The sequence below is a fragment of the Pristiophorus japonicus genome, chromosome 7 (genome assembly GCF_044704955.1).
Source record: "Pristiophorus japonicus isolate sPriJap1 chromosome 7, sPriJap1.hap1, whole genome shotgun sequence".
Taxonomy (NCBI): domain Eukaryota; kingdom Metazoa; phylum Chordata; class Chondrichthyes; family Pristiophoridae; genus Pristiophorus; species Pristiophorus japonicus.
In genome coordinates, this window is record NC_091983.1 from 231,314,646 (window position 1) to 231,337,300 (window position 22,655).

The window sequence follows — 22,655 nt, forward strand, 5'->3', positions numbered from 1 at the left end:
ATGGGGCTGCTGAACCTCCTTTTTGTTTGATCCACATGTTTGCGGCAGATTTGTCCATTGGTAAGTTTAACTACCAGAATCCTATTTCCCTCTTTGGCAACCACAGTGCTTGCGAGCCATTTGGGCCCTGCAGCGTAGTTGAGGACAAAAACAGGATCATTTACATCAATACATCGCGCCCTCGCATTCCTGTCATGGTAGTGATATTGTGACTGGCGCCTGCTCTCGACAATTTCTTTCATGGTGGGGTGTATAAGGGATAATCGGGTTTTGAGCGTCCTTTTCATTAGTAGCTCTGCGGGTGGAACCCCTGTGAGCGAGTGTGGTCGGGTTCTATAGGCCAACAGGAGGCGTGATAAGCGGGTTTGTAGGGAATCCCCTTGGAATCTGAGCATCCCCTGTTTGATTATCTGCACTGCTCGTTCTGCCTGGCCGTTTCAGGCCGGCTTGAACGGTGCCGTTCTAACATGGTTAATTCCATTGCCTGCCAAGAAGTCCTGGAATTCAGTGCTTGTGAAGCACGGGCTATTGTCACTGACCAAGATGTCCGGTAGACCGTGGGCGGCAAACATTGCCCGTAGACTTTCGACCGTGGCAGAGGATGTGCTTGAATTTAAAATGTCACACTCAATCCATTTGGAGTAGGCGTCTACTACAACCAAAAACATTTTCCCCATGAAAGGACCTGCGTAGTCCACATGGATGCGTGACCAAGGCTTGGCGGGCCATGGCCAGGGGTTAAGGGGGGCTTCCCTGGGCGCATGGCCCAGCTGGGCACATGTGTTGCAGCTGCGAATACAAAGTTCCAGATCTGCGTCTATCCCTGGCCACCAAACGTGTGACCTGGCAATTGCCTTCATCGTGACAATGCCCGGGTGCCCATTGTGGAGTTCTCTGATGAACACCTCTCTGCCCATCTGGGGCATATACTACGCGGTTTCCCCACAGTAGGCAATCGGCCTGAATCGAGAGTTCATCCTTGCGCCTGTGAAATGGTTTAAATTTCTCAGGGCATGCCCTGTACGTGGCTGCCCAGTCCCCATTCAGGACACATTTCTTGACTAGAGACAATAGCGGGTCTCTATTTGTCCAGACTTTAATCTGACGGGCTGTCACGGGTGAGCCTTTGCTTCCGAAAGCTTCAACAGCCATGACCATCTCAGCACCATGCTCGGTAGCCCCCTCAGTAGTGGCTAGCGAGAGCCTGCTGAGTGCATCGGCGCAGTTTTTGGTGCCCGGTCTGTGCCGAATTGTGTAGTCATAGGCAGCTAACGTGAGTGCCCACCTCTGTATGCGGGCCGATGCGTTTGCATTTATGGCCTTGTTGTCGGCCAAAAGGGATGTTAGGGGTTTGACATCTGTCTCCAGCTCAAATTTCCTGCCAAACAGGTACTAGTGCATTTTCTTTACCGAATATACACATGCGAGCGCCTCCTTTTCTACCATCCCGTAGCCCCTTTCTGCCTGGAACAGACTCCTGGAGGCATAAGCTATCGGCTGTAACTGACCCTTGGCACTGACATGCTGCAACACACACCCGACACCATAGGATGACGCATCGCACGTTAACACAAGTTTCTTATATGGGTCATATAGCGTTAACAGATTGTTGGAACATAACAAATTGCGTGCTCTATTAAAAGCTCTTTCCTGGCTGTCCCCCCAGACCCATTCGCGACCTTTGCATAGGAGCACATGTAGCGGCTCTTGCAGCGTGCTCAATTTGGGAAGAAAGTTACCAAAATAGTTCAGGAGCCCCAGGAACGAACACAGCTCCGTTGTGTTACGGGGTCTGGGTGCTCTCTGGATCGCTTCCGTCTTGGATGCAGTAGGGCTGATCCCGTCTGCTGCTACTCTCATCCCCAGTAATTCTATCTCTGGAGCTAGGAAGGCGCACTTCGCCTTTTTCAGTCGCAGACCTACCAGATCCAGTCTGCGTAGCACCTCCTCCATGTTGTGGAGGTGTTCTTCAGTATCGTAACCCGTAATGAGGATGTCGTCCTGAAAAACCACCGTCCTTGGAATCGACTTGAGGAGGCTTTCCATATTTCATTGGAAGATCGCGGCGGCCGAGCGAATCCCGAAAGGACATCTGTTGTACTCAAACAACCCCTTGTGTGTCGTGATGGTGGTCAGCTTCTTCGACTCACTCGCCAGCTCCTGGGTCATGTAAGCTGAGGTCAGGTCCAATTTTGAAAAAAGTTTGCCACCGGATAGCGTCGCAAAGAGGTCCTCCGCTCTCGGTAGCGGGTACTGGTCTTGGAGTGACACCCGATTGATGGTGGCCTTGTAATCGCCACATATCCTGACCGACCCATCCGCCTTGAGCACCCGCACAATTGGGCTCGCCCAGTCACTGAATTCGACTGGCGAGACGATGCCTTCCCTCAACAGGCGGTCCAATTCGCCTTCTATCTTTTCCCGCATCACTTACAGCACCACTCTGGCCTTGTGGTGTACTGGCCTGGCGTCTGGGTTTATGTGAATCATTACCTTGGCCCCCATGAAAGTGCCAATGCTGGGTTGAAATAATGAGTCAAATTTGTCCAGGACCTGTGAGCATGATACTCGCTCCACAGAAGAAATTGCATTGACATCGCCCCATTTCCAGTTCATGACAGCAAGCCAACTCCTCCCCAGTAGTGCGGGACCGTCCCCTGGGACAATCCAGAGTGGCAACCTGTTCTCCGAATCTTTGTGGGTCACGACTACCGTGGCGCTGCCCAGCACCGGAATGATCTGCTTTGTGTAAGTCCGTAGCTGTGCATCAATCGGCAATAATTTTGGCCTCCTGGCCTTGGATGCCCACAACTTTTTGAATTGTTTGATAACCATCAGGGACTGGCTGGCACCCGTGTCTAACTCCATTGATACTGGGATGCCATTGAGGAGCACTTTCATCATTATCGGTGGCGTCCTGGTGTATGAACTGTATACGTACTCCACATGAACTCGCTGAACTTCAGCTTCCAGCGATTTCCCCCAGTGTCCATTTCTGCAATTTCTGCAGGTAGTTTGCTCATCTCTGCAAACTCCGGCTGAATGTATGCCTCCACGCCTCCAGCATGAGTTGCGGTTTGAAACAAAAGGTCCCTTGCCAGTCGATCGTCCCTGACTGCCCCTGTTATTGTCCTTGAGTGCACCATTAACAGGTGTTGATGGCCCCATTACTGGCCGCATTGTCCCTTGTAATGGCGTGAATCGTTGTTCAGCTTCCCATTGTCTCTGTCGAACTCCCCCTCTGGGTTCGACTACATGTTGGGGCATGCCTGACTGCCCTTGTCTGCCTGGAGAACTGTGTGCTGCTTCAACAATGTTGAATCTCTGTCCCAACCATTCCTTAACACAGTATCTCTCGTCTGTTCTGCTAGTGGCCATGCTCGCGTGGTTTAAATCCCAGTTTCTTGTCGCCATTGATACGTCCTTACTACACAGTATAAATGCACACAAGGCCCATGCTTAAGAGAAGGTCAGTCTGTGACCTGTCCTTTATTCCTTAGCACTCAAGCGATGAAGGTGGGTGGAGCTTCCCCTTTTATACCTGAAGGTCCAGGTTAGGAATGTCTCCCACCTAGTGGTCAGTGTTCTCACGGTGTACAACTTAGGTCAGTTTATACATGGGTTACAATGCTGGTTGAATACATGACAGCGACAGTTCGGGGGAGGGGCGGGGGATGTATCAAAGTGACCAACCAGTACCACAACATAGCGGCCATCAGTTGGTTTATGACCAGCGCCCTACCCCTGTAGGACAGCACTTGGAGCAGTCCTGTCCAGCGCCCTCGGTGAGCAGTGACTTTAGCCTCCAGCACTTGCCAGTTTGCCAGCCAGGCTTCCTCAGCAGGGCTAAGGTAAACTCCCAGGTTGAGGAGATGAGTTGTACTCCAGGTATAATTTCTGAGCTCCTCCCACCACTGACTGACCAGGAGTGCGGAACATTTCTCCCAGTTGATCCTCACAGAGGACGCGGCAGATTAGACCCGCTGGCACTCGCGCAACCTCCGCAAGACAACGGCATCCGTGACCATGAGGAGCACGTCAGCGACGTAAGCCGAGAGCACGACCTCCACACCCGGCCCTTGGAGAGACCGTCCCGTAAACATCTTCCACAAAAGATGCAGGAAAGTCTCCAGACAGAAAGCATGGAACTGGCCAGACAAGGGGCATTCCTGACGGTCCCATATCCCGAAGCCAAGGGTCGCCGTCAAAGACCCGTTAACCTTAATCAGACACTCCACGCAAGTCAGTTCGAGTTAAAAAAATGTGTCCTGAATCTGAATGTGCGCATGAGCTGAATGTATCCATCCTGTTGAAAACTTTCTCCTGATCCAGGGAAAGGAATGCCACCGACAGACCAGTCCTCTGGGAATGGTGGACCAGGTCCCGAAACAGATGGATGCTGTTGTGGATAGTCCGTCCCTGATCTGTGTAGGACTGGTCAGGGTGGATCATTTGGGCCAGCATGGTGCCAAGGCAAGCAAAGACTTGTCGTTCGTGCTGAGGAGGGAGACCAGGCGCCAGATCTTCAGTAGGGGCAGATTTTCCCTCTTGGGCAGCGGGATGATGACTGCCCTGCGCTGAGAGAGGGATATCTCCCCGGCCTCCAGACTTTCCCCCAGACTCACAGGTAGTCGCCCACCCCCACCCCAGAGCATCCCAGAACTCCACGGTCTGACCATCCAGCCCTGGGGACTTTCCCCTCGAGAATGGGCTGAGGGCACTGGCCAGCTCCCCCAGGCTTAGCGGGGCATCGAGCTGCTCGCCACCCTTCGGGCTGACCTTCAGCAGGTCCTCGCACAAAACAATGCGAGCAACCTCGATAGGACGGATCCGCAGAGAACAGAGCCCCATAGTAGACACGGGCCTTGGCACTGATGCCCTTCTGATCCGAGGCGAGGGATCTGTCGCTGGCCAGTGGCCCCAAGAGCTGCTAACGGAACCCCTCCCTCTTTTTCCATTGAGTAGAAGAAGGGCGCCCAATATTTATCCATCAACCAACATCACACTAAAAAAACCAGCAGATCTGGTCATTTATCAGGTTGCTGTTTGTGGGAGCTTGCTGGGCAGAAATTGACTGCTGGATTTCCTACATTACAATAATGTTAAGATAAAGTAATTAATTGGCTGTGAAGATTTTGGGACGTCCTAAGGTGGTGAAAGGCACTGTATAAATGAAAGTTCTTTCTCTCTTTCTCACACTCCCTCTCTCCCTCTGTTGCAGCTTCAGCAGCACTGTTGTTCCCTGCGCTCTGTCTGATGGCAGTGGGAGGAAGGTGTTTTTTCATAACAAACTTTCAGGTAATGTAGGATTGTGTGTGATAGAGCATGAAGTGTACTGAGAGAGTGCTGCACTGTCAGAGGGGCAGTACTGAGAGAGTGCTGCACTGTCAGAGGGCAGTACTGAGGGAGAGCTGCACTGTCAGAGGGGCAGTACTGAGGGAGAGCTGCACTGTCAGAGGGGCAGTACTGAGAGAGTGCTGCACTGTCAGAGGGGCAGTACTGAGGGAGAGCTGCACTGTCAGAGGGGCAGTACTGAGGGAGAGCTGCACTGTCAGAGGGGCAGTACTGAGGGAGAGCTGCACTGTCAGAGGGGCAGTACTGAGGGAGAGCTGCACTGTCAGAGGGGCAGTACTGAGAGAGAGCTGCACTGTGAGAGGGGCAGTACTGAGGGAGAGCTGCACTGTCAGAGGGGCAGAACTGAGAGTGCTGCACTGTCAGAGGGGCAGTACTGAGAGAGTGCTGCACTGTCAGAGGGGCAGTACTGAGAGAGTGCTACACTGTCAGAGGAGCAGTACCGAGAGAGTGCTGTACTGTCAGAGGGGCAGTAGTGAGAGAGTGCTGCACTGTCAGAGGGGCAGTACTGAGAGAGTGCTCCACTGTCAGAGGGGCAGTACTGAGAGAGTGCTGCACTGTCAGAGGGGCGGTACTGAGGGAGTGCTGCACTGTCAGAGGAGCAGTACCGAGAGAGTGCTGTACTGTCAGAGGGGCAGTAGTGAGACAGTGCTACACTGTCAGAGGGGCAGTACTGAGAGAGTGCTGCACTGTCAGAGGGGCAGTACTGAGAGAGTGCTGCACTGTCAGAGGGCAGTACTGAGGGAGAGCTGCACTGTCAGAGGGGCAGTACTGAGGGAGTGCTGCACTGTCAGAGGGGCAGTACTGAGAGAGTGCTGCACTGTCAGAGGAGCAGTACCGAGAGAGTGCTGTACTGTCAGAGGGGCAGTAGTGAGAGAGTGCTGCACTGTCAGAGGGGCAGTACTGAGAGAGTGCTGCACTGTCAGAGAGGCAGTACTGAGAGAGTGCTGCACTGTCAGAGGGGCAGTACTGAGGGAGAGCTGCACTGTCAGAGGGGCAGTACTGAGAGAGTGCTGCACTGTCAGAGGGGCAGTACTGAGGGAGTGCTGCACTGTCAGAGGGGCAGTACTGAGAGAGTGCTGCATTGTCAGAGGGGCAGTACTGAGAGAGAGCTGCACTGTCAGAGGGGCAGTACTGAGGGAGTGCTGCACTGTCAGAGGGGCAGTACTGAGAGAGTGCTGCACTGTCAGAAGAGCAGTACCGAGAGAGTGCTGTACTGTCAGAGGGGCAGTGGTGAGAGAGTGCTGCACTGTCAGAGGGGCAGTACTGAGAGAGTGCTGCACTGTCAGAGGGGCAGTACTGAGAGAGTGCTGCACTGTCAGAGGGGCAGTACTGAGGGAGAGCTGCACTGTCAGAGGGGCAGTACTGAGAGAGTGCTGCACTGTCAGAGGAGCAGTACCGAGAGAGTGCTGTACTGTCAGAGGGGCAGTAGTGAGAAAGTGCTGCACTGTCAGAGGGGCAGTACTGAGAGAGTGCTGCACTGTCAGAGGGGCAGTACTGAGAGAGTGCTGCACTGTCAGAGGAGCCGTACTGAGGGAGAGCTGCACTGTCAGAGGGGCAGTACTGAGAGAGTGCTGCACTGTCAGAGGGGCAGTACTGAGGGAGTGCTGCACTGTCAGAGGGGCAGTACTGAGAGAGTGCTGCACTGTCAGAGGGGCAGTACTGAGGGAGAGCTGCACTGTCAGAGGGGCAGTACTGAGAGAGTGCTGCACTGTCAGAGGGGCAGTACTGAGGGAGTGCTGCACTGTCAGAGGGGCAGTACTGAGAGAGTGCTGCACTGTCAGAGGAGCAGTACCGAGAGAGTGCTGTACTGTCAGAGGGGCAGTAGTGAGAGAGTGCTGCACTGTCAGAGGGGCAGTACTGAGAGAGTGCTGCACTGTCAGAGGGGCAGTACTGAGAGAGTGCTGCACTGTCAGAGGGGCAGTACTGAGGGAGAGCTGCACTGTCAGAGGGGCAGTACTGAGAGAGTGCTGCACTGTCAGAGGGGCAGTACTGAGAGAGTGCTGCATTGTCAGAGGAGCAGTACTGAGAGAGTGCTGCACTGTCAGAGGGGCAGTACTGAGAGAGTGCTGCATTGTCAGAGGGGCAGTACTGAGAGAGTGCTGCACTGTCAGAGGGACAGTACTGAGAGAGTGCTACACTGTCAGAGGAGCAGTACTGAGAGAGTGCTGCACTGTCAAAGGGGCAGTACTGAGAGAGTGCTACACTGTCAGAGGGGCAGTACTGAGACAGTGCTGCACTGTCAGAGGAGCAGTACTGATGGAGCGCTGCACTGTCAAAGGGGCAGTACTGAGAGAGTGCTGCACTGTCAGAGGGACAGTACTGAGAGAGTGCTACACTGTCAGAGGGGCAGTACTGAGAGAGTGCTGCACTGTCAGAGGGGCAGTACTGAGAGAGTGCTGCACTGTCAGAGGGGCAGTACTGAGGGAGAGCTGCACTGTCAGAGGGGCAGTACTGAGAGAGTGCTGCACTGTCAGAGGGGCAGTACTGAGAGAGTGCTGCATTGTCAGAGGAGCAGTACTGAGAGAGTGCTGCACTGTCAGAGGGGCAGTACTGAGAGAGTGCTGCATTGTCAGAGGGGCAGTACTGAGAGAGTGCTGCACTGTCAGAGGGACAGTACTGAGAGAGTGCTACACTGTCAAAGAAGCAGTACTGAGAGAGTGCTGCACTGTCAAAGGGGCAGTACTGAGAGAGTGCTACACTGTCAGAGGGGCAGTACTGAGACAGTGCTGCACTGTCAGAGGAGCAGTACTGATGGAGCGCTGCACTGTCAAAGGGGCAGTACTGAGAGAGTGCTGCACTGTCAGAGGGGCAGTACTGAGGGAGTGCTGCACTTGCCTGCAGGGATTGTGGGACCACCTCAAAAAGAGGAGGAGGGAGAAAAGGAGGATGAGGAAGCAGAGGAAGAGGAGCAAAAGGAAGTGGAAGGTCAGGAAAATGAAGATGTAGGGAGGAGGCAGTAGCTGGACACTTGGAAAATCATGATTCAATCAAGCAGAGCCAACATGGTTTTATGAAAGTGAAATCACGTTTGTCAAATTTGCTGGAGTTCTTTGAGGATGTAACCAGTAGGGTGGTTAGTGGATGTGGTGTATTTGGATTTCCAGAAAGCATTTGATAAGGTACATAAAAGGTTACTGCACAAGATAAAAGTTCATGGGGTTGGGATTAATATATTAGATTGGATAGAGGATTGGCTAACGAACAGAAAACAGAGTCGGGATAAATGGATCATTTTCCAGTTGGCAAACAGTAACTAGTTGGGTGCTGCAGGGATCAGTGCTAGGTCCTCAACTATTTACAATCTACATTAATGATTTGGATGAAGGGATCGAGTGTAATATAGCCAAGTTTGCTGATAGAAAGATGGGTGGGAGAGCAAATTATAAGGAGGACATGAGAAATCTGCAAAGGGATATAGACAGGCTAAGTGAGTGGGAAAAAATTTGGTAGATGGAGTATAATGTGGGAAAATGTGAGGTTATCCACCTTGGCAGAAAAAATAGAAATGCAAATTATAATTTAAATGGAGAAAAATTGCAAAGTGCTGCAGTACAGAGGGACCTGAGGTCCTTGTGCATGAAACACAAAAAGTTAGTATGCAGGTACAGCAAGTGATCAGGAAGGCAAATGAAATGTTGGCCTTTATTTAGAAACATAGATACATAGAAAATAGGTGCAGGAGTAGGCCATTCGGCTCTTCGAGCCTGCACCACCAATCAATATGATCATGGCTGATCATTCACCTCAGTATCCCTTTCCCGCTTTCTCTCCATACCCGTTGATCCTTTTAGCCTTAAGGGCCATATCTAACTCCCTCTTGAATATATCCAATGAACTGGCATCAACGACTCTCTGCGGCAGGGAATTCCACAGGTTAACGACTCTCTGAGTGAAGAAGTTCTTCCTCATCTCAGTCCTAAATAGTCTACCCCTTATCCTAAGACTGTGTCCCCTGGTTCTGGACTTCCCCAACATCGGGAACATTCTTCCCGCATCAAACCTGTCCCGTCCCGTCAGAATCTTATACGTTTCTATGAGATCCCCTCTCATCCTTCTAAACGCCAGTGTATAAAGGCCCAGTTGATCCAGTCTCTCCGTATTTCAAGGGGGATAGAGTATAAAAGCAGAGAAGTCCTGCAATAACTGTACAGGGTATTGGTGAGGCCACATTTGGAGTGCTGCGAAAGTTTTGATCTCCGTATTTAAGGATGGATATACTTGCATTGGAGGCTGTTCAGAGAAGGTTCACTCGGTTGATTCCAGAAATGAGGGGGTTGATTTATGAAGATAGGTTGAGTAGGTTGGGCCTATACTCATTGGAGTTCCGAAGAATGAGAGGTGATCTTATCGAAGGTAATGAGGGGGCTCGACAAGGTGGATACAGAGAGGATATTTCCATTCATAGTGGAAACTAAAACTAGGGGACATAGTATCAGAATAAGGGATAGCTCATTTAAAACTGAGATGAGGAGGAATTTATTCTCTGAGGGTTGTAAATCTGTGGAATTCTCTGCCCCAGAGAGATGTGGAGGCTGGTCTTTGAGTATATTTAAGGCGGAGATAGACAGATTTTTGAGCGATAAGGGAATAAAGGATTATGGGGAGCGGGCAGGGAGGCGGAGCTGAGTCCATGATCAGATCAGCCATGATATTAAATGGCGGAGCAGGCTCGAGGGGCCAAATGGCCTACTCCTGCTCCTATTTCTTATGTTCTTGTGGGGCAGGCAGCAAATTCCCCTTCCGGACAGGCTGTCCGTGTCGTCTCATCCAAGTCAGATTCCAATGAATGAAGGCCCAGATCCCGGTCACTCACCACATCCCCATCATACCATCCCTCTGTCACAGAACATCGCAGCGTCCTCCTGGGCACAAAGCTGGAATGAGAGCCACTACAAAACAAAAATTCTAAACAAAATTAATGAATTTATAAGTATTCAATTAACAGTGCAATATCAACCAATCATACTTGTGCAATCCCTTAGTGTCTGCCGTTTGTGTGACCTCTCCTACTCTCGTGCTCCTACGCAGTGCTCCCCCAGTGACTGAAGCATGGCTGGTGGAAGGCTGCTGAGTTTCCAGGGGGGAGACTACAGCTGGCCTTGCAGGACCACCTCAACCAGGTGTGGATCTAGAAGGCCCAGCTGTAGACTGCACCATCTGGGCTGGCTGTCTGACAGGCAGCAACAAGTACAATGACGGAGTGGCAGTGGTGGGAGTAGGAATCCTGTCATACTGAGAGAGGGTCCTGCACAGACCCATTGCCACTCCCCCGGTACGGCACCTCAGCATTCCTCGCAATCTGTTAGAGGCTAGATTGCTGACCTGCAACACCCTGCAAGCCCCATACGATATTCATAAACCCAGCCATGATGGCGGCACTCTCAGCTTCCACTGCAGCTGTGAGACGTTGCGTCACTTCCGCCTGTGCTGCAATGGAAGCTGTGACATCGCCCACCACACACAGTATCATGGCTGGGTCCACAAGGTCTCTCCAAGAATCACAGTTTGTTTACAGCACAGAAAGTTCACCAGACTGATTCCCGGGATGGTAGGACTGACATGTGAGGAAAGAGTGGATCGACTAGGCTTGTATTCACTGGAATTTAGAAGAATGAGAGGGAATCTCATAGAAACATATGAAATTCTGACAGGATTGGACAAATTAGATGCAGGAAGAATGTTCCCGACTTTGGGGAAGTCCAGAACCAGGGGTCACAGTCTAAGGATAAGGGGTAAACCATACAGGATCGAGATGAGGAGAAACCTTTTCACCCACAGAGTGGTGAACCTGTGGAATTCTCTACCACAGAAAGTGGTGGAGTCCTGTTCGTTAGATATATTCAAAAGGGAGTCAGATGTGACCCTTACGGCTAAGGGGATCGGGGGTATGTAGAGAAAGTGGGAGTGGGGTACTGAAGTTGCATGATCAGCAATGATCATATTGAATGGCGGTGCAGGCTCGAAGGGCTGCTACTGCATTTATTTTCTATGTTTCTATGTTTCTATGTATGCCGGTAATGGGCGGGACACCACAGCCAGCTCCGGTATACAGAGTGGATTGCAAGGGGCCTACATTAGTCTTCACTAATCTTTTTCTCCTCACATATCTAGAGAAGCTTTTGCAGTCAGTATTTGTATTCTCTGCAAGCTTACTCTCATACTCTATTTTCCCCCTCCTTATTAAACCCTTAGTCCTCCTCTGCTGGATTCTAAATTTCCCCAGTCCTCAGGTTTGCTGTTTTTTCTGGCCAAATTATATGTCTCTTCCTTGGATCTATCCCTAATTTCCCTTGTTAGCCACGGTTGAGCCACCTTTCCTGTTTTATTTTTATGCCAGACAGGGATGTACAATAGTTGTAATTCATCCATGTGATCTTTAAATGTCTGCCATTGCCTATCCACCGCCAACCCTTTAAGTATCGTTCGCCAGTCTATCCGAGCCAAATCACATCTCATACCATCGAAGTTTCCTTTCTTTAAGTTCAGGACCGAGTCTCTGAATTAACTGTGTCGTCCTCCATCTCACCCATTGCTCTAGCCAGTGTTGCTACTTCAAGTGCCAGTCCCACTAATTCTACCCTCACCTCACCCATGATTTCCAGAAGCAATCTCGTTAAAACATAAGAACATAAGAATTAGGAACAGGAGTAGGCCATCTAGCCCCTCGAGCCTGCTCTGCCATTTAACAAGATCATGGCTGATCTGGCCGTGGACTCAGCTCCACATACCCGCCCACTCCCCATACCCTTAATTCCCTTATTGGTTAAAAATCTATCTATCTGTGACTTGAATACATTCAATGAGCTTGCCTCAACTGCTTCCTTGGGCAGAGAATTCCACAGATTCACAACCCTCTGGGAGAAGAAATTCCTTCTCAACTCGGTTTTAAATTGGCTCCCCCATATTTTGAGGCTGTGCCCCCTAGTTCTAGTCTCCCCCACCAATGGAAACAACCTCTCTGCCTCTATCTTGTCTATCCCTTTCATGATTTTAAATGTTTCTAAAAGATCACCCCTCATCCTTCTGAACTCCAACGAGTAAAGACCCAGTCTACTCAATCTATCATCATAAGGTAACCACCTCATCTCCGGAATCAGCCTAGTGAATCGTCTCTGTACACCCTCCAAAGCCAGTATATCCTTCCTTAAGTAAGGTGACCAAAACTGCACGCAGTACTCCAGGTGCGGCCTCACCAATACCCTATACAGTTTCAGCAGGACCCCCCCTGCTTTTGTATTCCATCGCTCTCGCAATGAAGGCCAACATTCCATTCGCCTTCCTGATTACCTGCTGCACCTGCAAACTAACTTTTTGGGATTCATGCACAAGGACCCCCAGGTCCCTCTGCACCTCAGCATGTTGTAATTTCTCCCCATTCAAATAATACTCCCTTTTATTGTTTTTTTTTTCCCAAGGTGGATGACCTCACACTTTCCGACATTGTATTCCATCTGCCAAACCTTAGCCCATTCGCTTAACCTATCCAAATCGCTTTACAGCCTCTCTGTGTCCTCTACACAACCCGCTTTCCCACTAATCTCAGTGTCATCTGCAAATTTTGTTACACTACACTCTGTCCCCTCTTCCAGGTCATCTATGTATATTGTAAACAGTTGTGGTCCCAGCACCGATCCCTGTGGCACACCACTAACCATCGATTTCCAACCCGAAAAGGACCCAATTATCCCGATTCTCTGCTTTCTGTTCGCCATCCAATTTCTATCCATGCTAATACATTTCCTCTGACTCTGCGTACCTCTATCTTCTGCAGTAACCTTTTGTGTGGCACCTTATCGAATGCCTTTTGGAAATCTAAATACACCACATCCATCGGTACACCTCTATCCACCATGCTCGTTATATCCTCAAAGAATTCCAGTAAATTAGTTAAACATGATTTCCCCTTCATGAATCCATGCTGCGTCTGCTTGATTGCACTATTCCTATCTAGATGTCCCGCTATTTCTTCCTTAATGATAGTTTCAAGCATTTTCCCCACTACAGATGTTAAACTAACCGGCCTATAGTTACCTGCCTTTTGTCTGCCCCCTTTTTTAAACAGAGGCGTTACATTAGCTGTTTTCCAATCCGCTGGTACCTCCCCAGAGTCCAGAGAATTTTGGTAGATTATAACGAATGCATCTGCTATAACTTCCGCCATCTCTTTTAATACCCTGGGATGCATTTCATCAGGACCAGGGGACTTGTCTACCTTGAGTCCCATTAGCCTGTCCAGCACTACCCATCTAGTGATAGTGATTGTCTCAAGGTCCTCCCTTCCCACATTCCTGTGACCAGCAATTTTTGGCATGGTTTTTGTGTCTTCCACTGTGAAGACCGAAGCAAAATAATTGTTTAAGGTCTCAGCCATTTCCACATTTCCCATTATTAAATCCCCCTTCTCATCTTCTAAGGGACCAACATTTACTTTAGTCACTCTTTTCCATTTTATATATCTGTAAAAGCTTTTACTATCTGTTTGTATGTTTTGCGCAAGTTTACCTTCGTAATCTATCTTTCCTTTCTTTGTTGCTTTTTTAGTCATTCTTTGCTGTTGTTTAAAATTTTCACAATCCTCTAGTTTCCCACCAACCTTGGCCACCTTATACGCATTGGTCTTTGATTTGATACTCTCCTTTATTTCCTTGGTTATCCACGGCTGGTTATCTCTTCTCTTACCGCCCTTCTTTTTCACTGGAATATATTTTTGTTGCGCACTATGAAAGAGCTCCTTAAAAGTCCTCCACTGTTCCTCAACCGTTAGTCTGTGTTTCCAGTCTACTTTAGCCAACTCTGCCCTCATCCCATTCTAGTCCCCTTTGTTTAAGCAGTGTATACAGTGTCTCAAATGTCCCTACACCTAAACCATGGGGCTTGCTTTATCCACTAGACTGTAGGGTCTTATATACAGTGGCTCAAACGTCCTTACACAGATGTAGTTTTAGACCATCACCTGGTCCCCTACCTTCCACTCGTGCGTTCTGTGGGGTTCGAGCAGCAACTGATTACTCCGGTGTTGCTTCCCCATGTTTCTGGCTGCCTGCCAATGAATCTGCTTCAAACTCTCGTACAGATTCTTGACAAACCTATCCTGGTTTACTTCTCTCACTTGACCTTTGGTGAGATCCCGTGCCAGAACATGGCTGGGCGTGCGCATGACCCTACCAGTCATGAGCTCATGTGGGGAATACCATGTGCTTCTGGAGAGGCTGGCACGGACCGCCATCAAAATTAACGGCAGGACCTCATCCTACATTTTCGGGGATGGCCCCGTTTCCTTCCACAGACTTTCTTTGATGGTCCGATTAAGTTGCTCCATAACCGCCGATGACTGTTGGTTGTGAGACACATGCCATTTCCCTTCTATCCCTAGCACCTTCAAGGTGGCCTGAATCACCTGCCCTGTGAAGTGGCTCCCCTGGTCGGACTCCACGATCTGTGGCAGTCCCAACTGAGAGAACATTTCCCTCACCAAAATCCTTGCCTTCGCCAACGTCATGGCTGATCAGCAAGGGAAGGCTTCCACTCGCTTGGAGAACACGCCTACTAGGACCAAACAGTACTTGTAACCCCGCTTTGTGGTGGGCAATGGCCTGATGTAATTGACCTGTATCGACTTCCATTGTCCCTCTACCCTTCTCATGTGTCCCATGGGAACCTTCCTACATTGCGGATCGGGGTTGTTGTCTGCACACACCAGACAGTTCGCGCAAAAATCGCGGACATCCTCCCTCAGTTGCGGCCACCACCCTGTCTGTTCTACCCTTTGCCAGGTGGTCTCTGGCCCTGGGTGTCCCGCTCCTGGGCCCCCGTGGCCCAACTGGAAGTGCGTCTCGGGAACTATCCACCGATCCCCCTGAAAGAGAATCTCCTCCTTTATAGTGATGCCCGCTACACCGAAAGGACCTTCTACCTTCTTGCCCTTAGCCAGCTGTTCCAGGACGACCTTGAGGATGGGATCCTGTGCCTGCATTTGTCTCAAGTCTGGGGCCAATGCTACCCCTACACTCCCTGGTGTTCCCGCTTTGTCCCAGATCGCTGCTACTGGGTTGGACCCCAAAAAACTCCTTCCCTGGCTCCCTCCTTTACTAACTCGTCTGCCCTTTGGTTACCTTCCCCTCTGGGCTCTGTCTTAGCGTGAGCCTTTACTTTGAGGATGTAATAACTTCCCAGGATCCCCGTGGCCTCTAAAACCTTTCTCAGCAATGGTGCTGTTGCGAAGGGCTTCCCGTTGGCGGATGTGAAACCACGACGAACCCAGATGGCCAAGTATTCGGTGCATGAAATGCACGTAAACATGGAAACCGAGCAAATGGTGTATGGGGCCAGGAACTCGTCGGCGTTGGTAACGACATACAGCACTGCCGACAGTTCAACGTGCTGGGAGCTCAGGGTGCTCGGGAGTTTAATGGCCCTTGCTATCCCAGCCGTAGGATCATAAATCCCACACCCGGTGAAACGCTCCACGTTCATCACCGAACTAGACCGTCGACATAGATCTCAAGGCGTGTTGGGTGTAACCCGGCCCAAAATCCTACGTCCACGTCCCTTACCCCTTCTACCGTACACTTGTGGGCCGTCCCTGCGTAGATCATGTTGGCGGCCAATTTGGGCTCACTCAGGCCTTGCACTCTCAGATGCATTTGTGAGAGCAATAAAGTCCAGTGGGCAATGAGAGCACTGCTCACCGTGCCGTCCTTTATCCTCCCATTTAATAACTTCTGAGTGGGGCTATGGTGGATTAGTAGAACGATCAGGGACGATTCTGTAAAGAGCTGTGAGCACTTTATGACCCAATGCATGGCTAAGAGATGCCTCTTGCAATTGGAATATCCCTGATCTACATCCGTAAGGACTCTTGAGGAGTACACCATGGGCCTCAGTTTGCCATGCCGCTCCTGGAGCAGCACCGCGCTCAAACTGTCCCCGCTGCTGCCACATCGAAAATGAAGTCCTCACCACCATTAATCGCCCCTAATGCGGGTGCCGTCTGCAGGTCTCCCTTGAAGTGATTAAATGCTGCCGTGCAGTCCTCATCCCATTCCCAGCCGACTCGCTTTTGGAGGAGCCGAAGCAGAGGGGCTGCCGTGGCAGCGTAATCTTCAATAAAATCCCTGCATTACCCAGTGAGCCCCAGGAAGGATCTCACCCCCGGCACTGTCGTGGGGGCTGGTAACTCCTGTACCGCCTTCCATTTGGTCTCATCTATAGCCCTTTCCCCAGCCCTCACGGTGAGCCCAAGGAATTTTACTTCCCTCTGACTGATCTGAGCTTTCTTAGGATTGACCTTGAACCCTGTCTCTCTCAGCAGCTCCAGCAGCTCAGCCAGCAGTGGACCATGCTTCTCCCCCTCATCGGAGAACCTCGTCCACAACTGCACCAACTGCTGGGGTCTGCTGAATCACTTTAAGGCGTCTGCCATGCACTGGTGGAATGTGGAGAGGCTGTTCTGAAATCCCTGGGGAAGGCATGTCCATGTGTACGACTGTCCCTTAAAGGTGAAAGCAAACTTGTACTGGTCATCACATTTCAGGGGAATTGACCAAAACCTGTTTGAAATGTCCAGCACCGTAAATGTGGTTGCGGTTGCTGAAATACTCTCTATCGGATCAGCTATGGCCGCGACTGTGGGTACGCAGGCTGGGATGTTTCTGTTAAGCACCTGATAGTCCACGGTGGCTCTCCACGACTGGTCCGGTTTCCTAACCGGCCAAAGTGGCGAGTTCACGTGTGTGGCTATGGGCCTCAACACATCCTGTGCTACCAGGGATCCTAGCACCGTCTCCAAGTCGGCCTCTCTGGGGAAACTGTACAGCTTCTGTGGCCGGGACATAGGGTCCCCCTGTACTCAGACTTCCACCCCCATCACCCTACCACAGCCATGCTTGTGTGTGGTGAACGATGCGAGATTGTCCCGCACGTAAGCCTGGTACTCGGCCGGGGTAGTTTTGAACAATTGTTCTAGGTCGTAACTCCCTTTTGGCTTTATGGTACACGTGTTGCCTTTTCCTTCCCTTTCCTTGGGATCACAACAACTTCATCCTCCTGATCAGAACCCACTGCTTCCCAAAGGCAGTGATTCCTCTAGTCCACTATAATTCTGTGGGCTAACATAAAGTCGGCCCCTACTGTTCCCATTTTATTAGGACACAGTCCTACCTGGTGTGGAGGGATGCTAAATCTATGGCTAAGGACCTGGACATCGCCCCCACCTGCTCGTTCCTGGTGAACCCCACCAGACTGTGTGGGACCTTGCTGGACAGGGTGAATCGGTCAGATTCCTCACATGGATCACCGTGCTTGAAGCTTCGGTGTCCACCATGTATTTCCCCTCGACCTTCTCCACCCCCATCCTCACGCATGGTTTACTCCACTCATCGTACGTGAGTGAACACAAGTACTCAGGCTGGGTGTGTGCTCGTCAGGGTGGTGGGATGACCGGAATGGTCGGGATTTCCCTGTTCATAGCAACGTCTACCCTTCCCTGCTCTGGCACAAAAGCTATCCGAAGGGCGGCCACCAGAACATCAAATTGTCCCACGATCGGTCCCTTCGCCTCGACAGGTTTCATCCTAGGCACTGGAGGATCCCCTTTGCTTTACCCCCTCCTCGGGGCTGGGCAGTCTCGCCTCTAGTGTCTCGACTTCCCACACCCGAAACACGTCCTAGCCTTCCCTGCACTAACCCCTTCCTAATGCCATTCCTTTTTACTATGTTACTCTAAGGGTTATGTCAAGGCAGGAGAGCTCGGACATGTGTCCTCCTGTGCTATGTGGGAACTCAGGGATGCTTCCAGTGTCCCTGACAACTACATGTGTGGGAACTGTATCTTGCTGCAACTCCTGACAGACCGCATTGCGGCACTGAAGCTGCAGGTGGATTCACTCTGGAGCATCCGCGATGCTGAGGATGCCATGAATAGTGCGTTTAGTGAGTTGGTCATATCGCAGGTAAAGGATACACAGGCAGATAGGGAATGGGTGACAAACATGAAGAGCAGTGGAAGGAAGGTAATGCAGGAGTCCCCTGTGGCCATCCCCCTCCAAAACAGATACACCATTTTGGGGACTGTTGGGGGTGATGACTCATCAGGGGAGGGCAGCAGCAGCCAACTTCATGGCACTGTGGGTGGCTCTGCTGCACAGGAGGGCAGGAAAAAGAGTGGAGAGAGCTATAGTGGTAGGGGATTCTATTGTAAGGGGAAGAGATAGGCATTTCGGCAGTCGCAATCGAGACTCCAGGATGGTATGTTGCCACCCTGGTGCAAGGATCAAGGATGTCTCGGAGTGGCTGCAGGATATTTTGGAGGGGAGGGTGAACAGCCAGTTGTCATGGTACATATACGTACCAATGATATGAGTAAAAAACGGGATGAAGTCTTACAAACTGAATTTAGAGAGCTAGGAGTTAAATTAAAAAGTAGGACCTCAAAGGTAATAATCTCAGAATTGCTACCAGTGCCACGTGCTAGTCAGAGTAGGAATGGCAGGACAGCTAAGATGAATACGTGGCTTGAGGAGTGGTGCAGAAGGAAGGGATTCAAATTCCTGGGACATTGGAACCGTTTCTGGGAGAGCTGGGACCAGTACAAACTGTCCGGTCTGCAACTGGGCAGGAGCAGAGCCAATGTCCCAGGGGGAGTGCTGTTGGGGAGGGGTTAAACTAATATGGCAGGTGGATCGCAACCTATGCAGGGAGTCAGAGGGAAGTAGAATGGGGGCAGAAGCAAAGATAGAAAGAAGAAAAGTAAAAGTGTAGCACAGAGAAACCCAAGGCAAAAATCAAAAAGGGCCACATTACAGCAAAATTCTATAGGGACAAAGTGTGTTAAAAAGACAAGCCTGAAGGCTCTGTGCCTCAATGCGATGAGTATTCATAATAAGGTGGATGAATTAACTGCGCAGGCAGCAATTAACAAAAATGATTTAATTGGCATCACGGAGACATGGCTTCAGGGTGAACAAGGCTGGGAACTCAACATCCAGGGGTATTCAACATTCAGGATGGATCGACAGAAAGGAAAAGGAGGTGGAGTAGCGTTGCTGGTTAAGGAGGAAATTAACGAAATAGTAAGGAAGGACATTAGCTTGGATGATCTGGAATCTTTATGGGTGGAGCTGTGGAATACCAAAGGGCAGACAACGCGAGTGGGATTTTTGTACAGAACACCAAACAATAGTAATGAGGTTGGGGACAGTATCAAACATGAAATTAGGGATGCGTGCAATAAAGGTACAGCAGTTATCATGGTCGACTTTAATCTACATTAGATTGGGCTAACCAAACTGGTAGCAATACGGTGGAGGAGGATTTCCTGGAATGTATTAGGGATGGTTTTCTAGACCAATATATCGAGGAACCAACGAGAGGGTTGGTCATCCTAGATTGGATGATGTGTAATGAGAAAGGAATAATTAGCAATCTTGTTGTGCGAGGCCCCTTGTGGAAGAGTGATCATAATATGGTAGAATTCTTTATTAAGATGGAGAGCAACACAGTTAATTCAGAGACTAGGGTCCTGAACTTAAGGAAAGGTAACTTCGATGGTATGAGACATGAATTGGCTCGTAGCGACTGGCAAATGATACTCGAAGGGTTGACGGTGGATAGGCAATGGCAAACATTTAAAGATCACATGGATGAACTTCAACAATTGTACATCCCTGTCTGGAGTAAAAATAAAATGGAGAAGGTGGCTCAAGTATGGCTAACAAGGGAAATTAAGGATTGTGTTAAATCCAAGGAAGAGGCATATAAATTGGCAAGAAAAAGCAGCAAACCTGAGGACTGGAAGAAATTTAGAATTCAGCAGAGGAGGACAAAGGGTTTAATTAGCAGAGGGATAATAGAATATGAGAGGAAGCTTGCTGGGAACATAAAAACTGGCTGCAAAAGCTTCTATAGATATGTGAAGAGAAAAAGATTACTGAAGACAAACGTAGATCCTTTGCAGGCAGAATCAGGTGAATTTATAATGGGGAACAAAGAAATGGCAGACCAGTTGAACAAATACTTTGGTTCTGTCTTCACGAAGGAAAACACAATTAACCTTCCAGAAACACGAGGGGACCGAGTGTCTAGAGAGAAGCAAGAACTGAAGAAAATCCTTATTAGACGGGAAATTGTGTTGGGGAAATTGATGGGATTGAAGGATGATAAATCCCCGGCGCCTATAGCCTGCATCCCAGAGTACTTAAGTAAGTGGCCCTAGAAAGAATGGATGCATTGGTGATCATTTTCCAACAGTCTATCAAAATTGGATCAGTTCCTATGGACTGGAAGGGAGCTAATGTAACTCTACTTTTTAAAAAAGGAGAGAGAAAATGGCTAATCATGGACCAGTTAGCCTGACATCAGTAGTTGGGAAAATGTTGGAATCAATTATTAAAGAAGAAATAGCAGCGCATTTGGAAAGCAGTGACAGCATTGGTCCAAGTCAGCATGGATTTATGAAAGGGAAATCATGCTTGACAAATCTTCCAGAATTTTTTGAGGATGTAACTAGTAGAGTGGACGAGGGAGAACCAGTGGATATGGTGTATTTAGACTTTCAAAAGGCTTTTGACAAGGTCCCACACAAGAGATTGGTGTGCAAATTTAAAGCACATGGCATTGGGGGTAATGTACTGATGTGGATAAAGAACTGGTTGGCAGACAGAAAGCAGAGAGTCAGGATAAACGGGCCCTTTTCTGGATGGCAGACAGTGACTAGTGTGGTGCTGCAGGGCTCAGTGCTGGGACCCCAGCTAGTTCCAATATACATCAATGATTTAAATGAAGGAATTGAGTGTAATATCTCCAAGTTTGCAGCTGACACTAAGCTGGGTGGCGGTGTGAGCTGCGAGGAGGATGCTAAAAGGCTGCAGGATGATTTGGACAGGTTAGGTGAGTGGGCAAATGCATAGCAGATGCAGCATAATGTGGATAATGTGAGGTTATCCACATTGGTGGCAGAATCACGAAGGCAGAATATTATCTGAATGGAGGCAGATTAGGAAAAGGGGAGGTGCGACGAGACCTGGGTGTCATGGTACATCAGTCATTGAAAGTTGGCATACAGGTACAGTAGGCGGTGAAGAAGGCAAATGGTATGTTAGCCTTCATAGCTAGGGGATTTGAGTATCGGAGCAGGGAGGTCTTATTGCAGCTATACAGGGTCTTGGTGAGGCCTCACCTGGAATATTGTGTTCAGTTTTGTTCTCCTAATTTGAGGAAGGACGTTCTTGCTATTGAGGGAGTGCAGCGAAATTTCACCAGACTGGTTCCCAAGATGTCTTAATATCACTCAGAGGCCCCTTCAGCCCCTCAACTTTACCCATTAACAGGGCGTTCTCCTCCTGTACAACCTGCTCGTTGAGCATGGCCTTGGTGATCTGGCATTGCAGGTACTCTCTGGTGTTATGGGAGGGTTCCTCCTGAGGGCACATTTCCTCCCTCTCCTCGCACAACTCATCCACTAATCTGGTCCCCACTGTGGCCCTTGCGGCTGACTGCTCCTCTGACTCTTGGAGCTCTGCCTTAAGCTTACCAACCTGCTCCCTAAGCAGCTGGACTTGCTTCTACAAACACAGGAGCAAAATGGCCTTTTTTTTTGCCTTTTTGTGCTCCTTACTCCCCATCCACTCAGCGGCTTTTTCCTCGGGACTCTCAGCCCGCAACAGGTCTAACACCCACTAATGAGTTACATTAACATTTCCGAATAAGCACGAGGAAATCCTATTCACCATTGCCAATCGCTTGACCTTGAGATCCTCCATAACTGTCTGTTCAATCAAATGTCTCTTCGTGGTCACCAGATTCTGTAAGTGGTTTTGCCCTTGGTGGTTTCGAATCAACCTCCTTACAACAGTTCTAGACCCAGGAATTATAGTGGTGAACAGAATACACAGTTATAGACAAATCTTTCAGTCTCAACCATCACAATGCTTTTATTCAAGTTAAAGCAGACACCTGCTTCCAGTGAAATACACCCTGGTGCTGTAAAACAGACAAACACAGTACAACACATACCACTGGCCGTCTGAACAGGTCCCTATCACGAAGTACCCATGATTAAAACAATCCTGCTTGGCTCAATAGGGCATCACCGAATCTGTCCAATGGATTGTGCTTACGCCTATGATCCGCACAGAAACCTCCCCACAAAACCACTAAGGCTTGGTTGGGACACACGACACCGCTGCACACTATGTGGTGATCTTAAGGATGCGTGGGTTGGGATAATGCTCACCAGTTACCCCTCTGGCTTACTCGCTGCTTCTCCCAATGTGTGAGGCTCTCTTTGCTCATAGATGCTGGTT

General features: G+C 49.7%; 1 protein-coding gene across 1 annotated transcript in view; it reads left to right on the plus strand.

The window, feature by feature from the left end:
- LOC139266691 (equilibrative nucleobase transporter 1-like) overlaps positions 1-22,655 on the plus strand; it is an 81,387-nt gene that overhangs the window by 15,646 nt on the left and 43,086 nt on the right. Inside the window, exon 4 of the mRNA XM_070884281.1 lies at positions 5,222-5,298. Coding sequence (XP_070740382.1) covers positions 5,222-5,298 — 77 coding nt within the window. The remainder of the gene's footprint in view (positions 1-5,221; positions 5,299-22,655) is intronic.